Source organism: Athene cunicularia (genome assembly GCF_003259725.1).
Source record: "Athene cunicularia isolate RWA chromosome 2 unlocalized genomic scaffold, athCun1 chr2_part1, whole genome shotgun sequence".
Lineage (NCBI taxonomy): Eukaryota > Metazoa > Chordata > Aves > Strigiformes > Strigidae > Athene > Athene cunicularia.
In genome coordinates this window covers 30,076,459-30,101,760 of record NW_020799095.1, presented here as the reverse complement: position 1 = coordinate 30,101,760, position 25,302 = coordinate 30,076,459, and the positions used below count along the sequence as shown (strand labels likewise).

General features: G+C 38.1%; 1 protein-coding gene across 1 annotated transcript; it reads left to right on the top strand.

The window, feature by feature from the left end:
• The first annotated feature begins 359 nt into the window (after positions 1–359).
• Positions 360–24,972, top strand: NMT2 (N-myristoyltransferase 2). Its single transcript, XM_026843316.1, has 13 exons — positions 360–503; positions 1,039–1,097; positions 2,206–2,341; positions 7,798–7,942; positions 13,165–13,283; positions 13,382–13,473; positions 13,580–13,696; positions 14,357–14,527; positions 15,656–15,764; positions 19,377–19,547; positions 22,041–22,208; positions 23,972–24,109; positions 24,310–24,972. The coding sequence occupies exons 1-13, from the start codon at positions 360–362 to the stop codon at positions 24,328–24,330; spliced, it is 1,590 nt and encodes a 529-aa protein (XP_026699117.1). The 3' UTR covers positions 24,331–24,972.
• Positions 24,973–25,302: the final 330 nt, after the last annotated feature.

Sequence of the window (25,302 nt, the reverse complement as noted above, 5' to 3'; positions counted from 1 at the left end):
AACTAAAAAATATGCATTTCTATATGAAAAAGACCTTGAGCTGGTCAATGAACAAACTTAAGATTATCCTGGTAAAAGTACAGTTTAACTGGGGATAACATTAGTAAAGCTTGGCAGAGCTGCTTTTTTCTCCATAGCTGACAAACTTTTTTTTGAGTACAGTCGTTCATTATTTCACCAAAGTAAATAAAACATTGACCCTCAGGTAATCTCAGTAAGCAGAATTCCCTTGTGTGATTTGGGCCAGCTTCTACTGAAAGGCAAGAAAACAAGTGAGCTGCACTGATGTGACTCAGGGCTTGGTGCCTGCTGAGGGCATCTGTTCAAGAACGGTGTTTGCTGAAGCTCCTAGTAGACTTATGTTCAACACAGAAGCCCTTGGGAGTCAGCTCAAGGACACAGTGGCATCGTTTGCTGTATGTGAGATATTAGAGGAAAAGGCGAAAGTTTGTGGACAGTTCAAGAAAGTAGAAGAGCACCTCATTAAACGAGTCTTAGCAAAGGTGAAATTGCTTCCCCCAGTTATTTTTATCTCAGTTGTGCAAGAGGTGGTAAAGTCCTAGGTCTTGTACATATTTGGTTTTTCACTCTCATATTTATACCTCTTGCTAGGTCTCTTGGTCTGTTCTGTGTTTAAATTCTGTACAAAATGTCAGCTTGGTGTACAGGCCTTCAAATAGATTTAAATTTTATTATTTTAAGATGAGAATATGGAAATTGTTAGCAGGATCATCTAAGTGATAAGACAGTATCAATAACAGAAAATTTTTTCCTTGTCACACTTCTACAACTCCACCTTTTGTTTCTGCAGACTTATAGTAGGTACTACAAATTCTCTTCTCTCTCCTGTGTGAGTGTTCGGTCTGCTACACTGGTGTCCACTGAGTAACTCCTTGGTCTGAGTTAGCATCCCAGAGGGTGCAACTGTCAATGTTAAGGACTTCTCGGGGTTGATCCTTCACTGCAGGGTATTCTACAGAGCAGTAATGATCTCACAAAAATGAGCCTTTGTTTAGTTGCATGTTTGATTAATTGCAGGCTTTTGGCCTTCCAGTTGGACATTTGGGTGTTTTCTTGCACACTTCAGCTCTGACAAGGTATAGATGCTATATACAGCTGGGCACTGTAATCCTGAAAGTGAGCATGATACAGTGAATAACATGCCCCTTGCAGACACGTTGATTTTAATAACTTTAGTTACGTTGCTCTGAGTTCTTCTTTTGGTTTGCCGGTATCATATCTGTTTTTTCTCCCCTCCAGAATTAAAATAAATAATTGTTTGTTGCGTTGACTTTTTTATTTTCCAGTGAGAAACACCCAAACCCCTCAAACCCCAATATCTGTCTTGAGCTCCATTATGTACATATGATTTTGCTGGGAAATTAACCTCGTGAATAGGATTCAGTGTTAACTGACTCACTGCCTGCTTATTTGCCTTCTGTCTGAGAGTTGCCAACACTTCCCACATTTGCAAATTCTAATCTAATCTTGATTCTATATCTTGATTATTTGTCAAATTAGAATCCCCTTAAAGAAGAAAGGGAGTTGTATTATCAATAGTCAAAATATGTCAGAATCTGCAAGTGCAATATATACTTTGTTGGGGGGGGGGTTAATTAGTTGACCCTGTTGTACTTACTGTTTTAAAGCACAAATATTTGTTTAGTTTTGTGTTGTTTCTTACTGATATTTCAGCAAAACTTTCATCACTACATAAATTAGAAACAAAATTTTTGTTTGGATTCTTCTCAAATTCCGATGTGCCTGATGGTTGAGCATGAAGGGGAAAAGATACTGGGCCACTAATAGTTGTAGAATTTCCAAAGAGGTTACCTTCCTCAGTTCCTGCACTTTCCCAAGTTCCTTCAAACTCTCTTGAATTTGGTTGTTTCATGTTTGTGCTGGGTAATAGCCTGGAGAAGAGCACTGACTGTTCTAGAGCGCCACAATCTGATACCAGTGTGTCAAAACGTCTGCTTGTGAAAGGGTCTGAGTATAAAACAAATTAGAAAGCACTTGCAGGGAGTTTTTCATCAATGCTCTCATTTTCCCTCTTCCTTCCTTTTCCCTGCCTTCACATTATAACTGCTGTTAGATTTTGCATATTAAAATGCTGATTTTTCCATATTTAACTTTTTTTTTGAATTTTAAGCTTGGTGGTATTGATTTTTTTTTCTCATTGCACATTCTCTGAATCTCTGGCAGAAGTCCTGGAGGGGATTTGGGAGCGAAGAAGAAGAAAAAGAAGCAGAAGAGAAAAAAGGAGAAACCAAATTCTGGAGGCACCAAATCAGATTCTGCATCTGACTCCCAGGAGATTAAAATTCAACAGCCTTCAAAAGTGAGAGCCTGGTTCTGTTTTAATTTGTGCTTGCTTTATAATTTAATTTTAATTTGTGCGTTGCTTTTTGTAAAAGCAACTTGGTGGTTCTGCCTTAACATGTCGGAATTAAGCAAATGGTTACTGTCCTGAATAGAGACAGAAGCAAGGTAAGACCTGGTGTTTGCAGACTTTGTGAAGTTAGCTGGAGAGTTGTCATCATTGCCACAGTGGTGGTGTACTCTAAGAAAAGCAGAGGAGGAGGTGTTTTGTCTTTTCCAGCAGTTAGAACTCAGGCTAGTGACAGCTTTGTCACAAGGAATCTTAATCTGCAGTGGTAATGTTTTTAAATAGATTTTGTGTTTGATGAATTGCCTTTAGCCACCATCTAACTTGGCTTAGTGCAGTTTCAGTTACTTGTACAGCCAAATGCTATCTCATGGCGAGCATCAGCAGTAGGAGGGAAGGTGTACCTCCTGTGCTAACCAGTCTTATTTGGGCAAACAAGCACCATGTCATCTTACATAAAATGCGGTAATCTCTAACACGAGATCCAGACTGAAGAAACGTTTCATCACCTGAGAGCCCTCCACTGTAAATTAAGAATGCACAGTTATGTGAGGGGATGTACAATCTTTGTGGGCTTTGTGATAAAGCATTGTCTGTGTGCTTTTGACTACCATGTTCTGAATGAATGGTGAGTAATATGACATGGTGGCCTTTTAACATATGGTTTTTATCTCAGGGGAGATCTGAGCCTGAGAACTGAAGTTTGTAACATGATGACAAGAAAGTTTATGGACCATTGAGTGTTGAAATAGTTATATTTGATTTATCAGATTAATGTGGAGAAAGTTACACTGTTGTACCAGTAGTACTGTTCATCCTGTAAGATTTGTCGTGTACATTGTGGCTACCAACTAATTTTACGGGAAAAAAGTTGTGTTTTGGCTCATTAACATACTGATAGATTTTTGTGTTGTCCCTTTAGGTGGTCTTTGTGTCACCCTCATTGCTTTGAATGGGCACATGGGGCACAGGGAACATCTTAAAATATGTACAGGGATGTTACGTTCTTTCTGATCTTGCAATGTGTTTTGATACAGTGTTTCTATAAAGCACATGGCATGAATTGCTAATGCAAGATGACTGTTTGCAAGTGATAACCAAGTAACCTCAAACTCTTTTACAATTGGACCGAGGTCAATCTTGATGTTAACATGAAGACATAATTCATTGCTGCAGTGTCCTGGGAGTTCCTTTTTTCCCTGCTGACCAAACTTACTGTTCCATATGCTACTTCTAATTGTGTTAAAAAGAAGCTACTTCCCTTTTTTATTTTGTTTTCATGTGCAAGATTTTAGTCCCCAGCACCTTGCAGTGTTGCACACCATTTCTCTGGCATGATGCACTTTGCAAACATGGGAGGCTATCCTTGTTTTAAGCTGTATACTTAGAGTGGCACTCTTTATTTTACTGTCACAAGAAGTTTAGTGAGTTTGTTAGCAACGTTACAGAATTTTATCTTTTATTGGCATAAAAGAAAGGCTCTTATTTTTGTCTCAAGCTCTAGGCAGCTAGACCATTTTATTATTCTTATTTGGCTTCCACTTTTCTCTAGATGCAGATACATCAGCGTTGGCTGGTTTTTTTCGTCTTCTCCGCTGTGTTTCAGGTGTACACACTGCTAAGTAGACAAGCTTCTCCATCTTGGACAACTTTCCCATTTTAGATTTTTTGAAAGTATCTTAGACTGCTGATCTGGATCAGTGTAGAGAAGTATATTTATTTTTTCTGCTACTCAAGTGATATTTAGATTTTGTATTCCTTGTGCTATGTGAAATATATTGCAGAAGAAAGGCTTTTAGCATTTGCTTGCTCTTGGTTGAAAAGAGGTTTACAAAATATTTCAGAGGAAAGTGGCATTGTACGCCTTACCTCTAAGAGAATGCATGCAGGATCATTAGGTTATACTCAGTGGGGCTTCTGTACTCGAAAGTGATTTTGAAAAAGAATTTTGAGGTCAGGTCAGTTTGTAAATAGGTGTACCAGTCTGGAGATGAGACAAACAGAACAGTCAGTCTCCTTGTCTCCTCCTTCTCTTATTGGTGATATTGAACTTTTTAAACACTGGCATGAGTGTAACCACAACAATAAATGCTTGTTAACATTGTATGCTTATGCTGACCTTTAGGACACTTCAGTGCCCATCTCACAAGACTTTGATCTCTCCCCATTATAAGTCCCAGTGATGTAGGCCATCCACACTGACACAAATGAAGCTTCCCAGATCTGCAGTATTAACAGTCATTATTGTAGTCATCAATGGCCTACACAACATGATCACGGAATAATTTAGATTGGAAGGGACCTCTAGAGGCCTTTTGACCAACCTCCTGCTTAGAGTAGATCCAACTAGATGAGGTTGCTTAGGCTTAAATCACGTTGTTTGGTCTCCAAGGATGGAGACTGCCCAACCTCTGTGGGCAACCTATTCCAGTGTTTGACTACACTTAAAGATTAAAAAATAGTAATCCCTTATATCTAAATGGATTTTGCTAGTTTGCGAGTTGTGTCCGTTGTTTCTTGTCCTATCATTATGCTCCTCTGAAAAGAATTGGCTCAGTTTTCTTTACATCCTCTCATTAGGCAGCAGTAAGATTTCTCCTATTCCCTTAACCTTCTCTTCTTAAGGCTGAACAAAGAAAGGTCTCATCTCTTCCTTGTATGTCATGTGCTTCAGACCCCCACTCGTCTTGGTGGCCCTTCATTGAACTCACTCCATTATGTCAATGTTTTCTTTGTAATGGGGAACCCAAAACTGTGAGACATCATCTCAGGGGTGCCAGATAAAGGGGAAGACTTGCTAGCCAGTCTTACTGGTACAACCTAGCATACAGCTGTCTGTCTTTGCTGGCCAGCAAACTGCTGGCTCACGTCCACCAGGCTTTCCCAGTTCTTTTCCACAAAGCTGCTTCCTAGCCAGTCCATGCTGTCCTCTGCCATTGCATGTGCTTTTTCTGTCCCAGATGCAGGACTTTGTGTTTGCCTTTGCCAGACTTCATGAAGTTTCTGTTTCCAGCCTGTCAGAGTAGCTTTGAACAGCAGCTCTGCAGTCCAGTGTATTGACCCTTCTTCCCAACTAGGTTATCATCTATGAACTTGCAGAGAAAGCACTCTTTGTCACATCCAGATTGTTAAACAGTATTGACCGCTGAGTTCTCAAAATCCTCCCCCTTGCCTTCTTGAAGATGGGTGTGATATCTGCCTTTTTCCAGTTGTAAGAAACCTCCACCAATTGCTATAACCTTTTAAAAATATATTCTAGTTGCAGTAACATCATGCAGCTCCCTCAGTACCCTCGGTTGCATGCGGTCTGTTCTTAGGGACCTGCGCATGATTAGTTTCCTAAGTGGTCCCTAACTTTCCCCCTGCCATGGTTAATGGGAGTCTCACAGACTGTGCTACAAGGCTCAGGCACATCAAAGGTCTGAGGTTAGATCTTGTCACCGAAACTGAGGCAGAAAGAGCATTGTATACCTTAGCCCTGTTGCATTACAGTGCCATTTTGTGCTGTGAGGAGATACTTCTCCTAAACTGAAATTAAACAAAGTCACTATTGTTTCTAATTCATGTGAAGTTCTGTGTAGCTTTTTCTTGCTTTCCATTAAAGGACTGATCTCTGAATATTTTGAAAGGAAGGGAGATTCCTCCTGATGTCCCTAGCTATGTTGTATTTAGTACCAGAACATGAACTTTTTACTTCATATGTGGTAGTAAGATCATTTTAGAACCTAGTATCTTTTATTCTGATTTTCTGTTTTCTTCCTAATGTAGAAAAAAACATGAGACTCAAAATAAATGTACAAAATAAATTACAGTCTGCCAGTGTTTATGTATGATTTCATAATGTACTGATAAGATTCCAGAATTTATCTAGTGGCATTAGAAGTATTTGTATCAGGCCATGGTGTGTAATAGACAAATTGATTTTTAGACAAATTGATTTTTATTTGAGAAAAGTAACTTATGTCACTGTAATCTGGATCTAGAAATAGGGTTGGTTTTTTATGTTTCAATAGTGTTGCTCTAAAATGTCTAAATATGTTAATTCATAACTAGTCAGATGACAGGTGTTTAAAGCGTGCTCACAGGTAAAATTTTGCAATACTTAAATTAATGAAAGAAATTGCATAATGATTAGAGAGTACAGGTTTTTATTATAAATAGAAAATTATGGCCTGCTTGAGCTACAGGGAGGGACATCTGCTCCTTTTCTGACTGAGGATACAAGAGGCAGATGCCTGTCCAAATGAAGCTTTACATCACAATTACATGTAATTTATGGTGGTTTTTTAATGCATGAATCCTGGAAAGAAAGTGAAATACAGAAGTAGTGGTCCACTGATATTCAGTAAAAAAAAAAAATCTGGCTTGAAATCAATGCAGAATTGCTTAAAATTTTCCAGTGCATTTGAGACTGTTCCTTCAAATGTATTTATTGCACTGCAGTCTGGGAAAACCTGAGTACAAGCATGCTGTTAGTATGTCTCAGAACAGGACTTACCACTTGGGAGATAACAAAGCAAAACAAATAAATAGACTTTAAAAAGTGAGAGAAAAATCCCTTTAGATTTAGAAGTCTGTTACCATTATTCATCTATCCTATGCAGGTGAAATTCTCATTCAAGTTACACTCAGAGTGATCAAAAGTGACAGTTTAAGAGCTCAGTTTAGAAATGCTTAGCCTTAGGTTTCATGCTTTTCAAATAATTTTCTATAAAGATTTTTCATCTTTTAAGTTGAAGGTTGATTTATTTTATGTCTATCTGCTTCTATCAGTTAAAATTCTCTTTAGTTGTGAGTGTTGGCACAGTTGATGTTAATGGCAAGATGGTTAGCTCCTACACTATGCAGAAAGTACCTGATGCAATAATTGCAAGCTAATAGAAGACAGATACAATACAACTAAGGTTAAAAAACGGGTATTTGTAGCAATATAACATACCTGAAATACTGGACCATAGTGAATTTAAATATTACTTTATATTATATATGTGAAGTAGAACTTCAAAAATCTCTGTGTGTACCAGTGGTATCTTTAGATTATTAGATATCTAAGCTGATTGATTTTTGCTGTTTTACTGTATTTTACCAAGTGAGGGGTGGGGCAGGGTATATAAGAACCATTTTACTGTGATACTGGTATCCTGCCTTAATGCTGCAGTATTTGTGTTAAAAATGCTGAAGTTTCGTGGTTAAATGCAAGTGCTACTCAAAACTATTAAGTATTTTGTTAAGTTGCTCCTCTGTTGCCCACCTGACTTTCCACCCTCCTGCCTCCAAAGGTTGTACTAAGCATGATGAGAAGAGTACATGAAAGAATAGCTAACAGTAAAATAAATCAGTACGTTTGAACAATTGTTCAAAGTAAACATACTCAATAAGCTTCCTCTTCCTTTTGTCTCTGTGTGCAGAATCCAGCCATTCCAATGCAGAAGCTTCAAGACATCCAGAGAGCAATGGAGCTGCTCTCTGCATGCCAAGGCCCAGCAAAGAATATTGATGAGGCTACCAAACGTAAATACCAGTTTTGGGATACACAACCTGTACCTAAACTTAGTAAGTTTAACTGGATCTGGGCATAAGATCTGTCTTACTGACCGCTAAACAAATGTGTGCCAGCTGTGTGGCATGTTCTCTAGAATGGGTATGAAGTTGGTCTGTGTGCAGTAGAGATTCTTCATCTTTAGTTTATCTGGAATTCTTGGTGTTCTTTAGGAAAGTTCTTGCCCTTCTCCCGAGCGATCTGCAACAAAATACAGTGTTAATAAATCTTATTAACATTTTCTATAAAAATGGGACATGCTATTGAAATAGCATTCTTTTGTATATTTTAGGTCTGAACTCTTGAACAACAGAAAGTAGAAGTCTTTTCCACTTCAGGGAAAATAAGAACTCTTTAAGTGGTAACAGAGAGTAAACTTTGATTTTTTATTTTTTTTTTTTTTTTTTTTATTTTTTTTTTAATTCCTTTTCCCTTTTTTTTTAATATAGAGATAATGCCTCTCTTGCTGGAGGTTACACTGTTTTCATGCATCTTTAAGTGGATAATGGTGCTTCTGTCATGCATGAAGACTTTTACTGCTGTATGTTCACATGCTTCCTCCACAATGTACGCTGCCTTGAAAACATGCTTTTCAGAGTCTGTTCTCTGTTCTTGATACCAAGTAAGAATATGAGGTGACGTCTCCTTGCCTTTAATTCTGTAAGGAATTTGGTAGATTACTTTTTATACTGATCTGATCCCTGATAACACAGTTGGTAAATCTTAGTCTTTGTTGGAGAAGATACTTGATGACTCTTGCTTTTTCTGAATTGCTTTCTGAACCTTCTTCCCCCAAGTTAAGCAGTAGTAGCTCTTCAGTGCCAATGAAACTTGAGGACCCCACAAGTAAAGTAGTCTCAGGGCAATAGCCGTCATTGTTCTGTTCTGCAGGTTTCTCTCCATGGCGTTGGATGCTGTTGTAGAATAAGCAGAAATAAGGTAGAGTCTAAAGCACAGAAGCACTTTGCGTGCTCTCTCTCCACAGGGCAGCATTTCACATTAATCCATTTCTATAGCTTAATCCACGGTGATCTCATTTCTACCTGACTTCTTTGCATAGGGAAGTCCAGAGCAGAGTCCCTGCATGTAGTTATTTTCCACTGGATTGAACTGGCCTGCCCTGGCTCTTCTCCATACAGATTGTATCCAGATACCTCTGTAAACTAGTGGTAGTAATTGTCACAGTAATCCTGCCTACGTGGAGGAAGAGCCTAGCTGAAATAAGTTGATGTGTCAATCAAAAAATACTTTGGCCATAATAAACCTTTTTCAGAGCTAGTTCAGGTGTCTGCACAGCAGTTCCAGGACTTCAGTTCAGGTTAGTCAATATGTCTTACAGCACTTCTATAGGGATGAGAATCTGTCACTTGCCAGCCTAAAAGGACCAATGCATTGGCTCTAAAAATGAATTGTTAGTGTTATTTAGTAGAAATATGCTTTGTTGAATTCATCTGGAAGAGTTTCTTTTCCACACTGTTTATGAATTTCTTTTTGATCCTGTTGATTTATTTTCTTTTTTTAAGCTTTATCTGCTGAGTGAACATATTGGGAAGTCTTCAATATTTGATATGCTGGATATGTTTAAGTGGAAAAAAATAATCTGTTGATTCAAGAAATAGCTGTAGCGATATTTGCGTTAAATTAACTTCACAATTCTTCTGTCTTCTGGCTAAGGTTGTTAGCAGTAGGTCCTTTAGTTAGGCCAAGTCTGCCATGTAGTGGCAGTAATGTGTAGGCTGTTGATACTTTCCAGAGTTTGTGAAAAGATGCTGGTAGTGATGACATTCCAAACTGGAGAGTAGGCCATAACTATTTGTCAGGATTGCACATCATTTGGGAAAAGTTCATACTACAAAGGAACATTGGACTGTCTAGAGCTTGATGGTGATGGTAGGATTGAGTGTTTATGGGTAAGTGTCATAGTTTACAGTGTATTAACATCAGTATATTATCAACATTTTTCTCATACCATATCACATACTGAATCTAGAACAAAGCACTATTCTCGCTTCTTAGAAGAAAAAAATAGCTCTATCCTAGCCAAAACCAGGACAGTATGAAACAGGGGGAAGGCCAACAAGGCAGATATCATAATGGGAGGCTGTTATAGACCAACCAGCCAAGATGATAGGGCAGACAAAATATTCTGTAAGCAGCTGAGACAAGTCTCATAATCACTTGCCCTTGTTCTCATGGGGGACTTAAACTTACCTGATGTCTGCTGGAAATATAATACAGTGGAGAGGAAACAGTTTAGGAGGTTCCTGGAGTGTGTGGAAGATAACTTCCTGACACAGCTGGTGAGTGAGCCAACTAGGGAAGGTGCCCCATTGGACCTGTTGTCTGAGAACAGAGAAGGATTTGTAGGTGATGTGATGGCTGGAGGCCACCTTGGACATAGCAGTCACAAAATGATAGACTTTTCAATTCTTGGAGAAGTAAGGAGGGAGTTAGCAGAACCACTACCTTGGACTCCTGGAGGGCAGCCTTTGGCCTGTTTAGGGACCTGGTTGACAAAGTCCCTTGGGAGGCAGTCCTGAAGGGCAAAGGAGTCCAGGAGGGCTGGACATTCTTCAAGAAGAAAATCTTAAAGGCTTAGGAGCAGCCTGTCCCCATGTGCCAAAAGATGAATTGTCAAGAAAGAAGACTGGCCTGGCTGAACAGAGAGTTTTGGCTGGAACTTGAAGTCAAAAAAGGAGAGTTTATGCCCTTTGGAAGAAGGGGCATGCAACTCAGCGGACTACAGGGATGTTGTGAGGTTGTGCAGGAGAAAATTAGAAGGGCCAAAGTCCAATCTAGAGCTTAATATGGCTACTGCTTTAAATGACAATAAAAATGTTTTTATAAATACAGTAGCAATAAAAGAAAGGCTAAGGAGAATCTCCGTCCTTTATTGGATGCAGGTAGAAACATAGTGACAAAGGATGAGGAAAAAGCTGAGGTACTTAGTGCCTTCTTTGCCTCAGTCTTTAATAGTAAGACCAGTTGTTCTTGGGGTACCCAGCCCCCTGAGCTGGAAGACAGGGATGGGGAGCAGAATGAAGCCACCATAATCCAAGGGTAAATGGTTAGTGACCTGCTGCACCACTTAGACACACACAAGACTATGGGGCTGGATAGGATCCACCCCAGGGTACTGAGGGAGCTGGCAGAAGTGCTCACCAAGCCACTTTCAATTATTTATCAGCAATCCTGGCTAACCGGGGAGGTCCCAGTTAACTGAAGATTAGCAAATGTGACGTCCATCTACAAGAAGGGCCAGAAGGAGGATCTGGGGAACTACAGGCCTGTCAGTCTGACCTTGGTGCCAGGGAAGGTTATGGAGAAGATCATCTTGAGTGCTGTCACACAGCATGTACAGGACAATCAGGGGATCAGGCCCAGTCAGCCTGGGTTTATGAAAGACAGGTCCTGCTGGACTAACCTGATCTTCTGTGACAGGGTGACCTGTTTAGTGGATGAGGGAAAGGCTGTGGATGTTGTCTACCTAGACTTCAGTAAGGCCTTTGACACTGTGTCCCACAGCATTCTCCTGGAGAAATTGGCTTCTCATGGATTGTATGGATGTACTCTTTACTGGGTAAAATACTCTCTGGATGACCAGGACCAAAGAGTGGTGGTGAATGGAGTTAAATCCAGTTGGTGGCCAGCCACAAATGGTGTTCCTCAGGGCTCAGTATTGGGGCCAGTTCTGTTCAATATCTATCAGTGTTGTGGATGAGGGGATGGAGTGCACCCTCAGTAGGTTTGCAGACAAAACCAAGTTGGGTGGGTGTGTTGATCTGTTTGAGGGCAAAAAGGCTCTACAGAGAGATCTGGACCGGTTGGATCGATTGGCACAGGCCAACTGTGTGAAGTACAACAAGGCTGAGTGCTGGATCCCGCACTTGGGTCACAACAACCCCATGCAACGCTGCAGGCTTGAAGAGGAGCATCTGGAAAACTGCCCAGTGAAAAAGGACCTGCGGGTATTGGTTGACAGCCAGATGAATATGAGCCAGCAGTGTGGCCAGGAAGGCCAGTGGCATCCTGGCTTGTGTCAGAAATAGCGTGGCCAGCAGGACTAGGGAAGTATTCATCTCCCTGTACTTGGCACTGGTGAGGCTGCACCTCGATTACTGTGTTCAGTTTTGGGCCCCTCACTACAAGAAAGACATTGAGGTGCTGCAGCTTGTGCAGAGAAGAGTGACAAAGCTGGTGAAGGGTCTGGAGCACAAGTCCTGTGAGAAGTGGCTGAGGGAACTGGGGTGGTTTAGCCTGGAGAAAAGGAGACTCAGGAGAGACCTTACAACTACCCGAAAGGTGGATGTTGATTTCTCCTCCCAAGTAATAAGCGGTAGGATGAGAGGAAATGGCCTCAAGTTGTGGCAGGGGAGGTTTACTTTGGATATTAGGAAAATTTCTTCACTGAAAGGGTTGTCAAGCATTTCAGAACAGGCTGCCCATGGAAGTGGTTGAGTCACCATCCCTGGAAGTATTTAAAAGACGTGTAGATATGGCACTTAAAGATGTGGTTTAGTGGTGGACTTGTCAGTGCTAGGTTAACAGTTAGACTCGATGGTCTTACAGGTCTTTCCCAACCTAAATGATTCTGTGATTCTTTGATTTGGCAGGTGCTGCTCCTCCATAGAAGAGTAACAGCTTCTGTTTATAGCTATATACTGAGGGACTGGAGTTGTAAATAAGGGAGAAGAAAGCACACTTTCATGTAGGATTTTAGAAACAAGTTTTACATTTCACTAGCATCCCTTAAATGCCCTGGCTTTGCCATGTCACTGCTTCTAAGTAATCCTGTTGAGTTCAGGTCTGTTCAAGTCAGTGTAAACAGGATCCAAGCCATAGCTTGTTAGTTGTGAGTACAACATGTTTCTCATGATGAGACTGTGGATCTTGTGGCTGGCTAAATGCTGTGCATGTGCTGATAAATTGCTGTCCTGTGTTATGAAATACTGGGTATCAGTTGAAGTAGAGTAGTTCTGTGCATAGTTATCGATACTCTGATGAGCTAGTCATTAGCCTGAATCTGATCTGTGAGAATGAAAAATAGTATAAGGTAATAATACTAACCTTTTTCAGCATTTTTTAAAACATCATGTTCCTATCACGTAATTATGAGAAAATACATGATGTGACTGAAATGCACAATTTTTTGAGAACTATCAGGAAAGCTAGCAATGTAACTATTCTTTCTTTTGTTGTTGATCTTTTTATTTTTTCCTTTCTCCTCCCTCAAAAGATGAAGTTATAACTTCACATGGTGCAATTGAACCAGATAAGGACAATGTCCGCCTAGAGCCATATTCATTGCCACAAGGTTTTATGTGGGACACATTGGATCTTAGCAATGCTGAAGTTGTAAGTAAAACAATTCTTATATGTATCTAAAATCATTGAAGCTTATTCTGATTGATGTGTGTGGATAAATATTTGGACTTTTTTGTGTGTGTTTTCAGCTGAAGGAGTTATACACGCTGTTAAATGAGAATTATGTAGAAGATGATGATAATATGTTTAGGTTTGATTATTCACCTGAATTTCTTCTGTGGTGAGTAGCAAGTTCCACATTCTGCTCTGGCTGGAGTGCAAATAAGGGTGTTTTTATTACATCTTCTTAGGCAGTAATTTGTAATTATTTCTGTCATCAATTCTAGGGCGCTACGTCCTCCAGGCTGGTTACCCCAGTGGCACTGTGGGGTTAGAGTGTCTTCAAACAAAAAACTGGTAGGATTCATAAGTGCCATCCCTGCAAATATTCGTATTTATGACAGGTAAAATGCACCATTACTTCTGTATTTTAAAAGAATAACATGATGAAACAAATCTTAAACTGGTATCCACTGCCATAGACAACTTAGAGCAAGAGGGTCACTGACCATAAAGAGTCAGAAGAAATCTGTGTATGTAGCAGAGGCTTTTTTTTTTTTTTTTTTTTCACTCTTCCCCCCCCGCCCCAAAAAGCTTGTGGTTTCCTTACAGTAAGGACCAGTAATACATATTTAAGGAATTTTCTTACTGATGGATGATACAGATAACAACATAGAATTTTCTGACCCTACTGGAAGGTGTTTAAAGTATAGTCAGTTGGACTTCATTGGCCAGGTCTTCATAGACTGACAGTCACAAAGTATTATTATACCACGTAGCATGTGCTTGGATGTCATTCTGCATTTTAAATGCAATTGGTTAAGTCTCAATAGAGCTCTGAAAACAGTGTTGCAAACACCTTAGACACAACTTGCATATTGTGCAGTTTGCCATTGCAGTCACAATATCACAGATGAGTGTTTCTTGCAGATGTACTTTATCACAGGCCAGTTTATTGTTACCTCAGATTTTTCTGTCACAATATGGGAAGCTACATTTGCAAAAATTAAAATATGTGATGTGCACCTCTTTATAACAATTTCCACTATTTAATGCCCTTTTAGTGTGAAGAAGATGGTAGAAATCAATTTTCTGTGTGTCCATAAGAAACTGAGATCTAAACGGGTAGCACCTGTACTGATTCGGGAAATAACCAGAAGAGTAAACCTGGAAGGAATTTTTCAGGCTGTTTACACTGCTGGAGTGGTACTTCCCAAACCTGTGGCCACTTGCAGGTAACCTAGGTGATGTTCATAATAATATCAGTTCCTGTAGCAGTCATTTTACAGAACACTTTATGTATTTGGCTAGAAACAATAAAAGCATAAAGTCAGTGAAAATAAATGTTGTGGTCTTGACTAACCTGAAGGCCTCAGTGTTTGTCAGGGTGCTTTTTTGGTTGGTTTGTTTGTTGGTTGTGTTTTTTTTGTTTGGTTTTTTTTTCCTTCCAGTGCCTTGGATGAAACAGCTTCTCAGACTAAAATCTAATTTTGTGTTTGTTTATCATACCTTAAATAGACTAATAGATATTTCTGTTGACCTTCTGGTGGAGGCCATGCTAGCAATGACAACATTGTATACCTGTGTTTTTCAAGTGGCCTGTTTCCCTGCTGGGGCACTTCTTTGTTGACCTGGTTGGTTGCCAAAGATGGCAGAGCACTTCTGGGAATTGTATGATTTGCTTTTTGAAATACTTTCATCTTTCCTGAAGAAAGGACTTGATCGAAATTTGATAAAGACAGGAAAACTATCATGTGAGAAGAATTATATGTAATCAAATACAATTTTGTTTGCTTGGAATGTAATTTATTTCTACTGGGAACAGTTCAGTTCCAGTAGTAGTAGTTCAGCTGTCTAGCCTTCTGGAGGACAGGGTACTTTTTGATTTGAAATTGTATCTATCAACACCAAAGATCCTGTAAGTCTCTGTAAGGAAGGATGGGGGGAAAAAAAAATGAAAAGAAAAAAAAAAAAAAAGCCATGCTGTGTTAGAGTAACCAGGGATGTTCTTTTGCACAATGATGTCCTAGGAAGAGATCTCCTTCAACAACCACTTAGACATGAGCAGAGGGTCCCATCTGTACAAGAAAATAAATGTTGCCATGTAAGTATGGTGAGATTGTCAGGGCTATGGCAAGTACTAAAATGTTTAACTCTGTAATAAAAAGCATTTGCTTAGATTCAAAAATACGGTTGGATGTAGCTTCTTATCTTTTGTTGCTCAAGCTTCTTACAGACAGTACAGTCTTGCTTAAAAACAGATTTGGAGAGGAAGAAGAGCAATGAGAGAAAGTAGGAAAATGGATGCAAGTAAAGCTGACATTAAAAATACTATTTGATCTTATTATTAATTTTATTTGCAGGTATTGGCATCGATCACTGAATCCCAGAAAATTGGTGGAGGTGAAATTTTCACATTTGAGTAGAAACATGACTCTACAAAGAACAATGAAGCTCTACAGACTTCCTGATGTAAGCAGTATGACTTCTAGAGAATCCCCACAGTTATTGTGAGGCCCAAAATAACCTTCCATCTGTCTCTGACAGCACAGGCTTTTCTGTGGAAAGGCAGTGCATGCAGGACAAAAAAAAAAAAAAAATCTCTGGTTAATGAAAAAGACTTTAAGGGATATACTAAACAGAAGAGGCTATCGCTGGAAATGTAGATATGTATATGGAGAAAATATAAATTTTGACCTAAAAGCCTTAAACAGACAAAGAAAAAAACCCAGAAACCTTGGCTTCATAAACATGTAGGATTGAGTTGAAAATACCAAAGACTTCTCAGTATGATTAATATGATAAAAGATTACTGGAACAGAAAATTAACAGTTTATGTCTTAAAATTTTCAGAGAAGTCCATCAGAAAGTTGGCTGAATACAGCGCGATTGTTGATTCCACTCTAATTCACAGCTTTTTCTGTTCTGTCAGAGAATGTTGTTCTTCTGCAATGAGCAGGCTCAGCAAAAGCCAGTATGTTGTATACTGTTTATTTGCATGGTGTAGCAAAAAAAAAAAAAAAGTATTCTGGCATAGCTAAGTTAGTTAAAAATATTTTTCTCATGTTTGCAGCTAATGGTTAGGCTGCAAAAAGTCTTAGGAGGCCATTTCCATGACAGGGCAAGTCACTCTAAGTAGTCTGAAACATACTATGAAAAAATCTCATTGCTGTAATTAATAGCCTACAGAAGCTAGTCTAAGCTTTATGAACGAACACAGTTTCTTTGTTTTAAAAGCTACCTTTCTATTTGGAGGGATTGCAGAATATCCTTTACCTGCACCATATCAGTAAATTGTTTTTATTTAAACACTCCCTTTCGGTTAGGAAAAGGTTTGGTTTTTTTTCTCACTTGTAGTACTTTTAATAATTTATCTGATTTTGGAGACTTGTGTCTGTTGGTTATATTTAGCTTGATGCTGCAGGTTCTCTTACTACTTAAATATTTGAGTATTACAGTAAGCACTCCTTGGTATAAAGCACATGCCATGGCTTGATCTGAACTCCTGCTGCTGTCAGATTTGTTTCCTGTGCTGCCTGCATGCTACCTCTGCCTGCACATGCAGGCTCTCCCTTGCGTGCAGGGCAGCAGTTTTCAGAGCTTAAGAATTAATAACCACATTAATTAGGATTTAATCTTGGGGAGCTAAATATAGCTTCCACCAAATCTTGAAGGCATTAATAGCCTAAAAAAGTGCAATAGACAATTTCAAATATAGGTTGTGGAGGCAGCTCTAATAACAGTTTCTCATGGAAACAATACAGGAAGAGAATAGTTTAAAGAATAAGGATCTTACTTACAGTACAAAAAGTGTAACTACAGAGGACAATTAGAAACAGTAGCAGTTGTACCCTGATCATCTTCCCTTACCATAAAACCTGGATTTCAACAGAAAAATAAATTATGGAAAACAAAGAATACATCATATCTCATTCATAAAATATATCTAAGGCAAAAATACTCTACAAAGATGTGCAAATAGAAAATAGGTGCTTTGAAAATCAACTTTTAAATCTAAGTGATGTAGGAGTCCATACGCCTCAACTGTTGGTTTATTTTTAGATTGGATTGGGAGCTTTTCCCATGGAATACAAAGATCTTATCTTTGTGCTGTTTTCTCTTTAGGTCTAGTGCTTTGGGGTTTTTTGGAGGTTTTTTTCCCTAAGAAAGGGTTTAAGTACTATTGAGGGTCTTTATCCTCAGTTTCAGGCTGTTATCATAATCAGTACTGTCACACAGATTTGTTCATACAGGGCACACTGTCCTGTACCTCAGCACCAAACACTGTTTCTTGCATTTTAACCTCTTTTCGTAGTGTCCTTGGAATATCATTGCCACTGAGAGCTTATCTCCCTTTAAGAGGAATTAATAATTTCTAATCACTTTAACAGTCTGAATTAAAAAGGTTTTCAGAAATAATAAATACTGTAATTATTAAATACCACCCTCACTGAAGGCTGTGTTTGTGCAGGCACCTACAGATATAAAAAATAAAATTTATTTTCTAAGTGTTTAGTCTCTTGAGCAAGGAGTTTTCTGGAAGAGGTGAATTTTGGTTGTGTTTAGAATAAGGACAGGAGCATGTTTGTCTCTGTATGACCTCCTGACTGATTGAGATCCTGAGCCAGGAGACTTGTATGAATATATGCCCAATGCAGCTTGATATGTGGAGCAGAGTAACAAATTTTAGCCCAGTTCTGTACTCTTTCCCTCACTTCTGGGGCTGCAAATAATTGTTTACTGTTTGCCATTCTGAGCATTGCTGGGGAGTAAAGATGTTCCAGCCCAGCTGCATTTCCTCCCATCCTGCTCCAGCTTATGGTTTTAGAAGAGGGATGAAGGCTTGGAGTGAGCTGAAATTAACCTTTCATAAAGGAGGTTATGAATGAAATATGGCATAAGAAGTGTCATATTGATGAGTCAGGTGAATACCCTAATGGATTCAGGGCATTTAAAATAAATCTAGATGATGTGCTGTTCTGGAGGCACACCATAGTCCCAGGCTGCTCAGGAAAGCAGGAAGACTAAAATGTAAATACGCAGGCCAGACCTGTGGCAAAACGTGCCTTGATTTTTTTCATCTGTCTGCTGACTCTCAGAGCATGTGAATAAATACCTCCCCCATAATAATGCCTTCTGAGCAAAGCATAATCAGCTACACTAATTTCAGGCTTCCAGTAATCAAGCCTCTACCTGGCTGCTCTTGCAATTGACTTTGCTATGATTAATGTGATACGTGCCCAAGTATGTAACTCAGACAGATGAGGCAGCATAAATGAGCTCTGAAGAGAACACCCCTTAGGCTCCCTAAAAGGAAATACTCAGGAAAGCTAACAAAAGCTGGGGAGAAAACTTTAATCACCTTTGCTTGTTTAAACATTAATTGTGTAGTACTGGAACACATATTTTTTCCTCTTCTAATGTTTAAAATTAAATATATAACTTGTTAAAATACTGTAGGTTTCTAATTTCGGGCAGCTGTAAGTTATGAGAAGCTTGCTTGTTAATGGAACAGGAGTTGTGCCTGTATAGAAAGTTGAGTTAGCGGGGGAGTTTGCAAGTGTTAAGAATGGGTGGATTTTTTTTTTAATTAAATAAAGTTTAATTAGAAATTAGCTGACTTTGGTTTATAGCTTGACTTTAATTTTCATAACTTTGTATCACAAGTGTTCTTGTCTTCAGATTAACTGCTGGTATGCAGGTTGCTTTGTTTTGTTTCTGTGTCTGGGCCCTAGGTAGTTTAGAAGACAAGAAGTAAAGATTGACCTAAAAAAAAAAAAAATACAAAATGCATGAAGTCTAGGCTGTTGGCAATGGTATTTCTTTCTCTGGAGAAATGAAGTTGTTTCAATAATGAAATATAAAGATTGAAGTGCCCCAGACTATCTCAATAATTAGAAGAGAGGGAATTCTGATTGAAAGCCTTTTGTAAAATAGCATAATGAATTAGGTGGCTGGGGTAAAATAAGCTAATAATGAATGCATTATAGCAAGTGGAGTGACTGCAACCTACTTTCAGCCTTTGCTGTGTATGCAGTTTTCCTTTCAACATCTTAACATTTATATTTCTTTTGTTACAATAAGGCCACAAAGACTTTGGGTTTGAGACCAATGGAACAGAAAGATACTAAAGCAGTACAAGAATTAATCAACGCTTACTTGAAACAGTTTAATCTTGCTCCTGTGATGGATGAAGAAGAGGTAGCCCACTGGTTCCTGCCCCGGGATCATATTATTGACACTTACGTAGTAGAGGTAAAAACATGGGCAAACTACTTCACGAATGTATATGTGAATGCCACTTCCAAAAGTTTGTATCGGCATCAAAATTTTTGAAATGCAGACAGTATGAAAACTATAGGTAGAATTTGATATCATGATTTCAAGCTTTGTTATTTGAATTGAATTCTGTTAATGAGAAAATGTTTGGTTGTGATAAACTGCAGTGCTCTTATAACAGGATATTTTAAAGAAGAATTTTGAGATCTCAAAATACCACTATCTTGAAATGCTACAGCAAAGAACATTACATATTTTAAAAACAGCCCTTCTGCTTGTATTCCTCCATTTTTTTCCATAGAGATATGACATGATATTGAGCAGTGGTCTTCAAATCTCCTTTTCTAGAAAAAAAGGAAAAATGATACAATGACAGATAAGGATTTGGTTTGAATTCAGTATCATTCTCTTATGTGTCTAAGTTTCTGCCATATACCAATTCAAAATTCTTTATTTTTAAAACCAATTTTAGGGGCACCTGCTGGGGGAATTAGGGTTGGTAATCTGCTTCAGTAACATATTTTTGCCAGTGGAAGAGTGAGTGTGTGTGTGTGTGTGTGTGTCTGTATATAGATACATGTATATGCATGAGTATATGTAAAATACAAGAAGTAAAAGTTAACATCCCTTGATGCTGTCACAAGTTGCTGTCAGCTACAAGTTCAATTATCTTGAAAATTATAATCTTTGTCCAATAACAAGATGAAGAGCATCATCTCTTCCTACCACTTACTCTTCCCTCCCCATCCTACCACCTCAACTCTCTAACCTGTTGGTCACAACGCTTCTTGCAAAATAAGCAGTACAGGAATAGATTAGCATTTGGACTGGAAATCTCCAAGGCATGGTTTGGAATAGCTGCGATAAAGCTAGTGGAGAAAGGTACACTCTTCCCTTTGAATACATGCTAAATCAGTTGTAGACATCATATTTAGTTAGTGTATTGCTTCATTTAGAGTGATAAAATTATTTGAAAATGATCAGCGCTAACATCCTTAAACCTACCAGCTCCCTACAGAAGCTGCAGGTTGTGAAGCTCAGTGTTCACACAGTGCAACCTGAATTTGTGCAGGAGTCTCAACTGAATTTAGAAACCTACTGCTGCTGGAGATGAGAGGTCCTGCTCATCAGTTGTCATTGTTCAGGCTTAGCTTTCTACTTACTTTGTAGTGGGTCTAGCGCTCATTGGACTCTTCCATGGTCTTAATTTAACCTGCTGTCCCTCCTTCTTTCTCCCCCCCTACTCCCTGGGTTGGTTTTTGGCTTTGTTGATAAGTTGAAGCCCACAGAAGAGTCCACAGGCACCAGGATCAGCATGAGTGTGCTTAAGACCTGTGTGACCTGGAGAAGTTAGTGTCATATTTTTAAGTCGTCTTTGTAATGTACAGAACTAAAACCTTAAGATACTCTATATGATTCCTGAATTAGTATTTTCATTGTCCTTACTGAAGTTAGTGACTTAACTTTTCTGTTATTTGTTGTTAGTGTAGCTCTACTACAGAATCTGTACCTGCTCTAAGACAGTAGCTTTTTTTTGCATGTGATGGGTTCAACTCTTACTTTTTATTGTGGAAGAACTATCAGTTTAAGGATCCATGTGAGGTCCTTTACCGGTCTCAAAATAGTGAGCATCAATCGTTCAAAAATAAAGCAAACAAACATTTGTGTGTCTCCTTCGCCATATCATCTTGAAGACACTGGAGACCAAATAAGAGTGAAAATCTGGGTAGCTTTTTTGTGCTTAGCATGCATGTCAGTCATAACCTGTGTAATGATTATTTTCCATTTCCTATTAATCTGCACACTTAAAGATGGTTAAACTTCATTAGATGTGTGGAATATTAAGAAAGTTTATGCAGGATACTGTAGATTTCTGTATAAGTACCTTTTTTGGTGACTACTGGTCTTACTAGAATTCTGATGGGATTTAGCGCTCTTGTCTAACAAATGGATTGTGCTTTTTGATATTTAAATCAGCTCTAGTGATTATTAATGTTTTGTATACCAGCACAGTAAATATTTTTCTGTTTTTAGAAAGCTGAGAAAACTATTCCTCAATATGAACTTTGTCAGATTTTTAAAATATTCTTTTAAAAATAAGTTAAATTGGAAAAAAATTCTATACTTTTTTTGGAAGTGTGCTTTGTTAGCTTTGTTTGTAGCAGGCTAAGCTTGGGAAGCAAACTGAAACCTTTGGCAGTTGTTCAGTATCAAAATATTATTGGTGTAATAGACTAGAAAAATCTAAATGTTTGTTTCCTTTTCTGAAGTGACCACTTCAGGCTTCAGTCTCACTTTGATGTATAGATACATCCTCAGCAAGAATTCTGATTCTTCAAATCTTAGCCAGGATTACCTGTTAGATCATAATACTTACAGTGTGCAACACTGCATTTATTATTTTTCCTATAGAACTGCCATGTTAGCCTAATTAATAACTGAGCAGTTACTTTTTTTTTTTTTTTGTAGGGCTCAAATGGTATTTTAACAGACTTCCTGAGTTTCTACACGTTACCTTCAACAGTGATGCACCATCCTGTTCATAAAAGCTTGAAAGCTGCCTATTCGTTTTACAATATTCATACAGAGACCCCCCTCTTGGACTTAATGAATGATGCACTCATTATAGCTAAATTGGTAAGTTGTTTTGGATTTTTTTTCCTGCTTCTTTCACAAAGGTATTCTTATGAGTGGCGGAAAGGTAAGAACTGACTGCAATTTATCCATACCTTTGCGTTCTGTTTTCTTTTACTGTCTACAGCATGGAGTGCAGTTAATGAGACATTTAACATATATATTTTATAATATAAAACACTGTGCTTGATTTTGAGTGGTGCTATGAAGATCATGTGTTTCCAATAGCTTCAACAGTGTAAACATCCAAGAGTATGCTGATGACTGTATTCACTAAGTACCAAAAGAATGGAAAGTATCACTAAAATAGTTTCCCTTAGAGATGAGTTAATACATTTATTAAATACATATTGTTTGTTTATTTAAACTATATTTTATTTATAATGTATAATTTTATTTATCATTTCATCTTGTTACTAATTGCTGCCTGTAAAGCTCTGTAGATGTCATGTTGTAGCTTTTAAGCACACCTTCATGCACAGAATTACACTGATAGATGGTTTAGTTGAATAGAAGGGAAGAGACTATAAGTGAAGTTTTTAAGCATAAGAATTGTAAGGGTTTAGTGCTGCCTGATGAAAAGTTAATGCTCAGCCCTTAATCATCACGTTTTCATGGAGTGCAGGGCAAACACCAGTGGTAGTACAGACTGTGGTACATTGTGCAAGGTAGTGGGGAAACTTACTAAGCTCACTGTCTATACTTTGTGACTTTCTTTTAAATACTCCTAAACTGATGGAGAGCTTAAAAATCCTCTTTTTCTTTAGTCCCCTTTTTTCCTAATATGGAGTGCTTATTTAAAAGAAAAAAAAAAAACACAACACACATCTAGTTTTTATAACGAGTAAAGAATGTTCCTTACCATCTTTTTGTGGTTGAGGAACTGAACATTGTTGTTTTGTAACTTATTTTTATTTCAGGGTATAGAAAGTCTCACTGATGAACTGCATGTGTGCTGTTAAGACTCCCAGGATCTTAGGTCAGACTCTCTTGCAGTTAAATACAAATAAATGGACTTTTATACCCAGACCCTGAAGCAAATTCAGCTGTTCATACGTGGTGACTGTCACTGTGATGGCTTAACTGACCTTGTTTTTATGTTGCCTGTTAATAGTTCATAGTGAGTTGGGATTTGAGTATGTTTGTGTTGCTGCACAAAACCCTGAGACTAATTTGGCTATGTGGCTTTTCCAAGAGCAAAAAACCTTTGGTGAATTTAGAAGGGTGATGAAAAGAAAAGCAGGTAGAGGGTGCATGAGGTAGAGAAGGGAGAGTAACATGAAAGGTTGGAGTTCTAAAGACAATGACGTTTCAGAAAAGCACCAAATCACATAAATACAACGTTTATCATTAATGGAATGATAAATGACTGAAAAATATTGTAAGCTGTATTTATGCAGCTTTAGCTGGAATAGGCCATGTGTGTCAAAACACTGTATATGACTGTAAAAAATTCACATCTAATAAGGATAAAATAAAGGATAATGCTTTAGGGACTCCTCAGACTGTTACCCCTGAAAATTACTTTAAAATTCCTACTCTTTTGGAGATAATCTTCAAACAAAGTTGTACCTTATACTTTGCTTTTTATTGGAAAAATTTCTTTGTGTGTGTACCTAATTAAAAGGTGAGAATTATTCCCGTTTTTTTTTTTCTACTTACTTAGCCTAGTCTATTGGATATTGTATGCCACTGTGTAAAATATCATTTGTGCATCATTTGTAACTGTAAAAAGTAAAATTTAAAAAATGTTTTGCTATTGCCAGAAAGGATTTGATGTGTTCAATGCACTAGACTTAATGGAAAACAAAACATTCCTGGAAAAACTGAAGTTTGGGATTGGAGATGGAAATTTGCAGTATTATTTGTACAACTGGAGGTGTCCTGGCATGGAATCCGAAAAGGTAAGGGAGAAAAAAAGAGCTGCTGAATTCTGTTAGGTATAACGATACATTAATCTAACTGGTCAAAATGGGCAGAGGGTTTAAAGTAACTGTTTTAATTCGTCATATTTAAGATCCATAATTGAAGTGTGGAAAACTGATGCTGTTTAGATTTATTGCCGTACTTGAACTAAAATACTCTGGTTTTCTTCTTCCTTTAGGTTGGTCTTGTTTTACAATGAGGACACGTTTCTAGAACTCTGAGGTCATCATTTGAATTAATTTGATCTCCATAACTCTTGGAACGGTATTGTTCAAGAGAAGTAAAAGCACAACGTCCGTGATACTGAAATAGCCCATTAAAGCTGAACAATGAAGACATCCAGATGTGACCAAATTTATGCATTTTCAGATAGATCAGAAGGTTCATGAAACACTTTTATTGTCCATGAAAAGAATAAAAGCACATTCATTTAAGTTTCAAAGCTTAGCTTGCACCTTGATGAGAAGAAGGTATTTTTTTCCACTCTGTAGAAAAGACTGTTTTGTACAAACTGAACTTCAGTGGTGGATTAGGGTACAAAAATATTTGCTATTATGTGGATGAACTGCTGCATTTCTATTTATTAAGTGGTGGTGTATGTTTGTCAGTGTAACAGAATGAAGGATACAAACTTGAGTATCTTTGCTTATTTACTTCACATGGATATCATCATTTGGGGGAAAATCATGAAGTACGATACGTTTGTAGCTCTATGAAAGTCCTGGATGTTTTTGTAACTGGAGCAGTATGACAATGTACTGGTTTAACTAGTGCATTTGTTTCTCCATAAGCAACGCTGCCAAATCAATAAAAATACAGATTTGTACTTTGATCTTCAATAGATCAGTGGATTGATTTAACAGTATCGCACTGTTCAGTGCAGGTGTTACCGATGTTGCCGGAATGATAATACATTACTGTACTTAATTTACAGTTGTGGCACAAAACCTTAGTTTTTCCTCAGTAGAATAACATCAGCCTGTGTGTAAAACTAAGAATTTTGGTAGTGCTATCAGGATATTTATAGTTTGAATGTTTTCAACGCTTCTGCAAAATTGCACATATTCCTTTGTCTACTTTGATTTCCTATGAAGTCTGTAATTCTAATGAAAAGTATCTTGTGTAAATATGTATTCATAAATTGTTCCTGGTAGTGTTTTTATCCTGACTT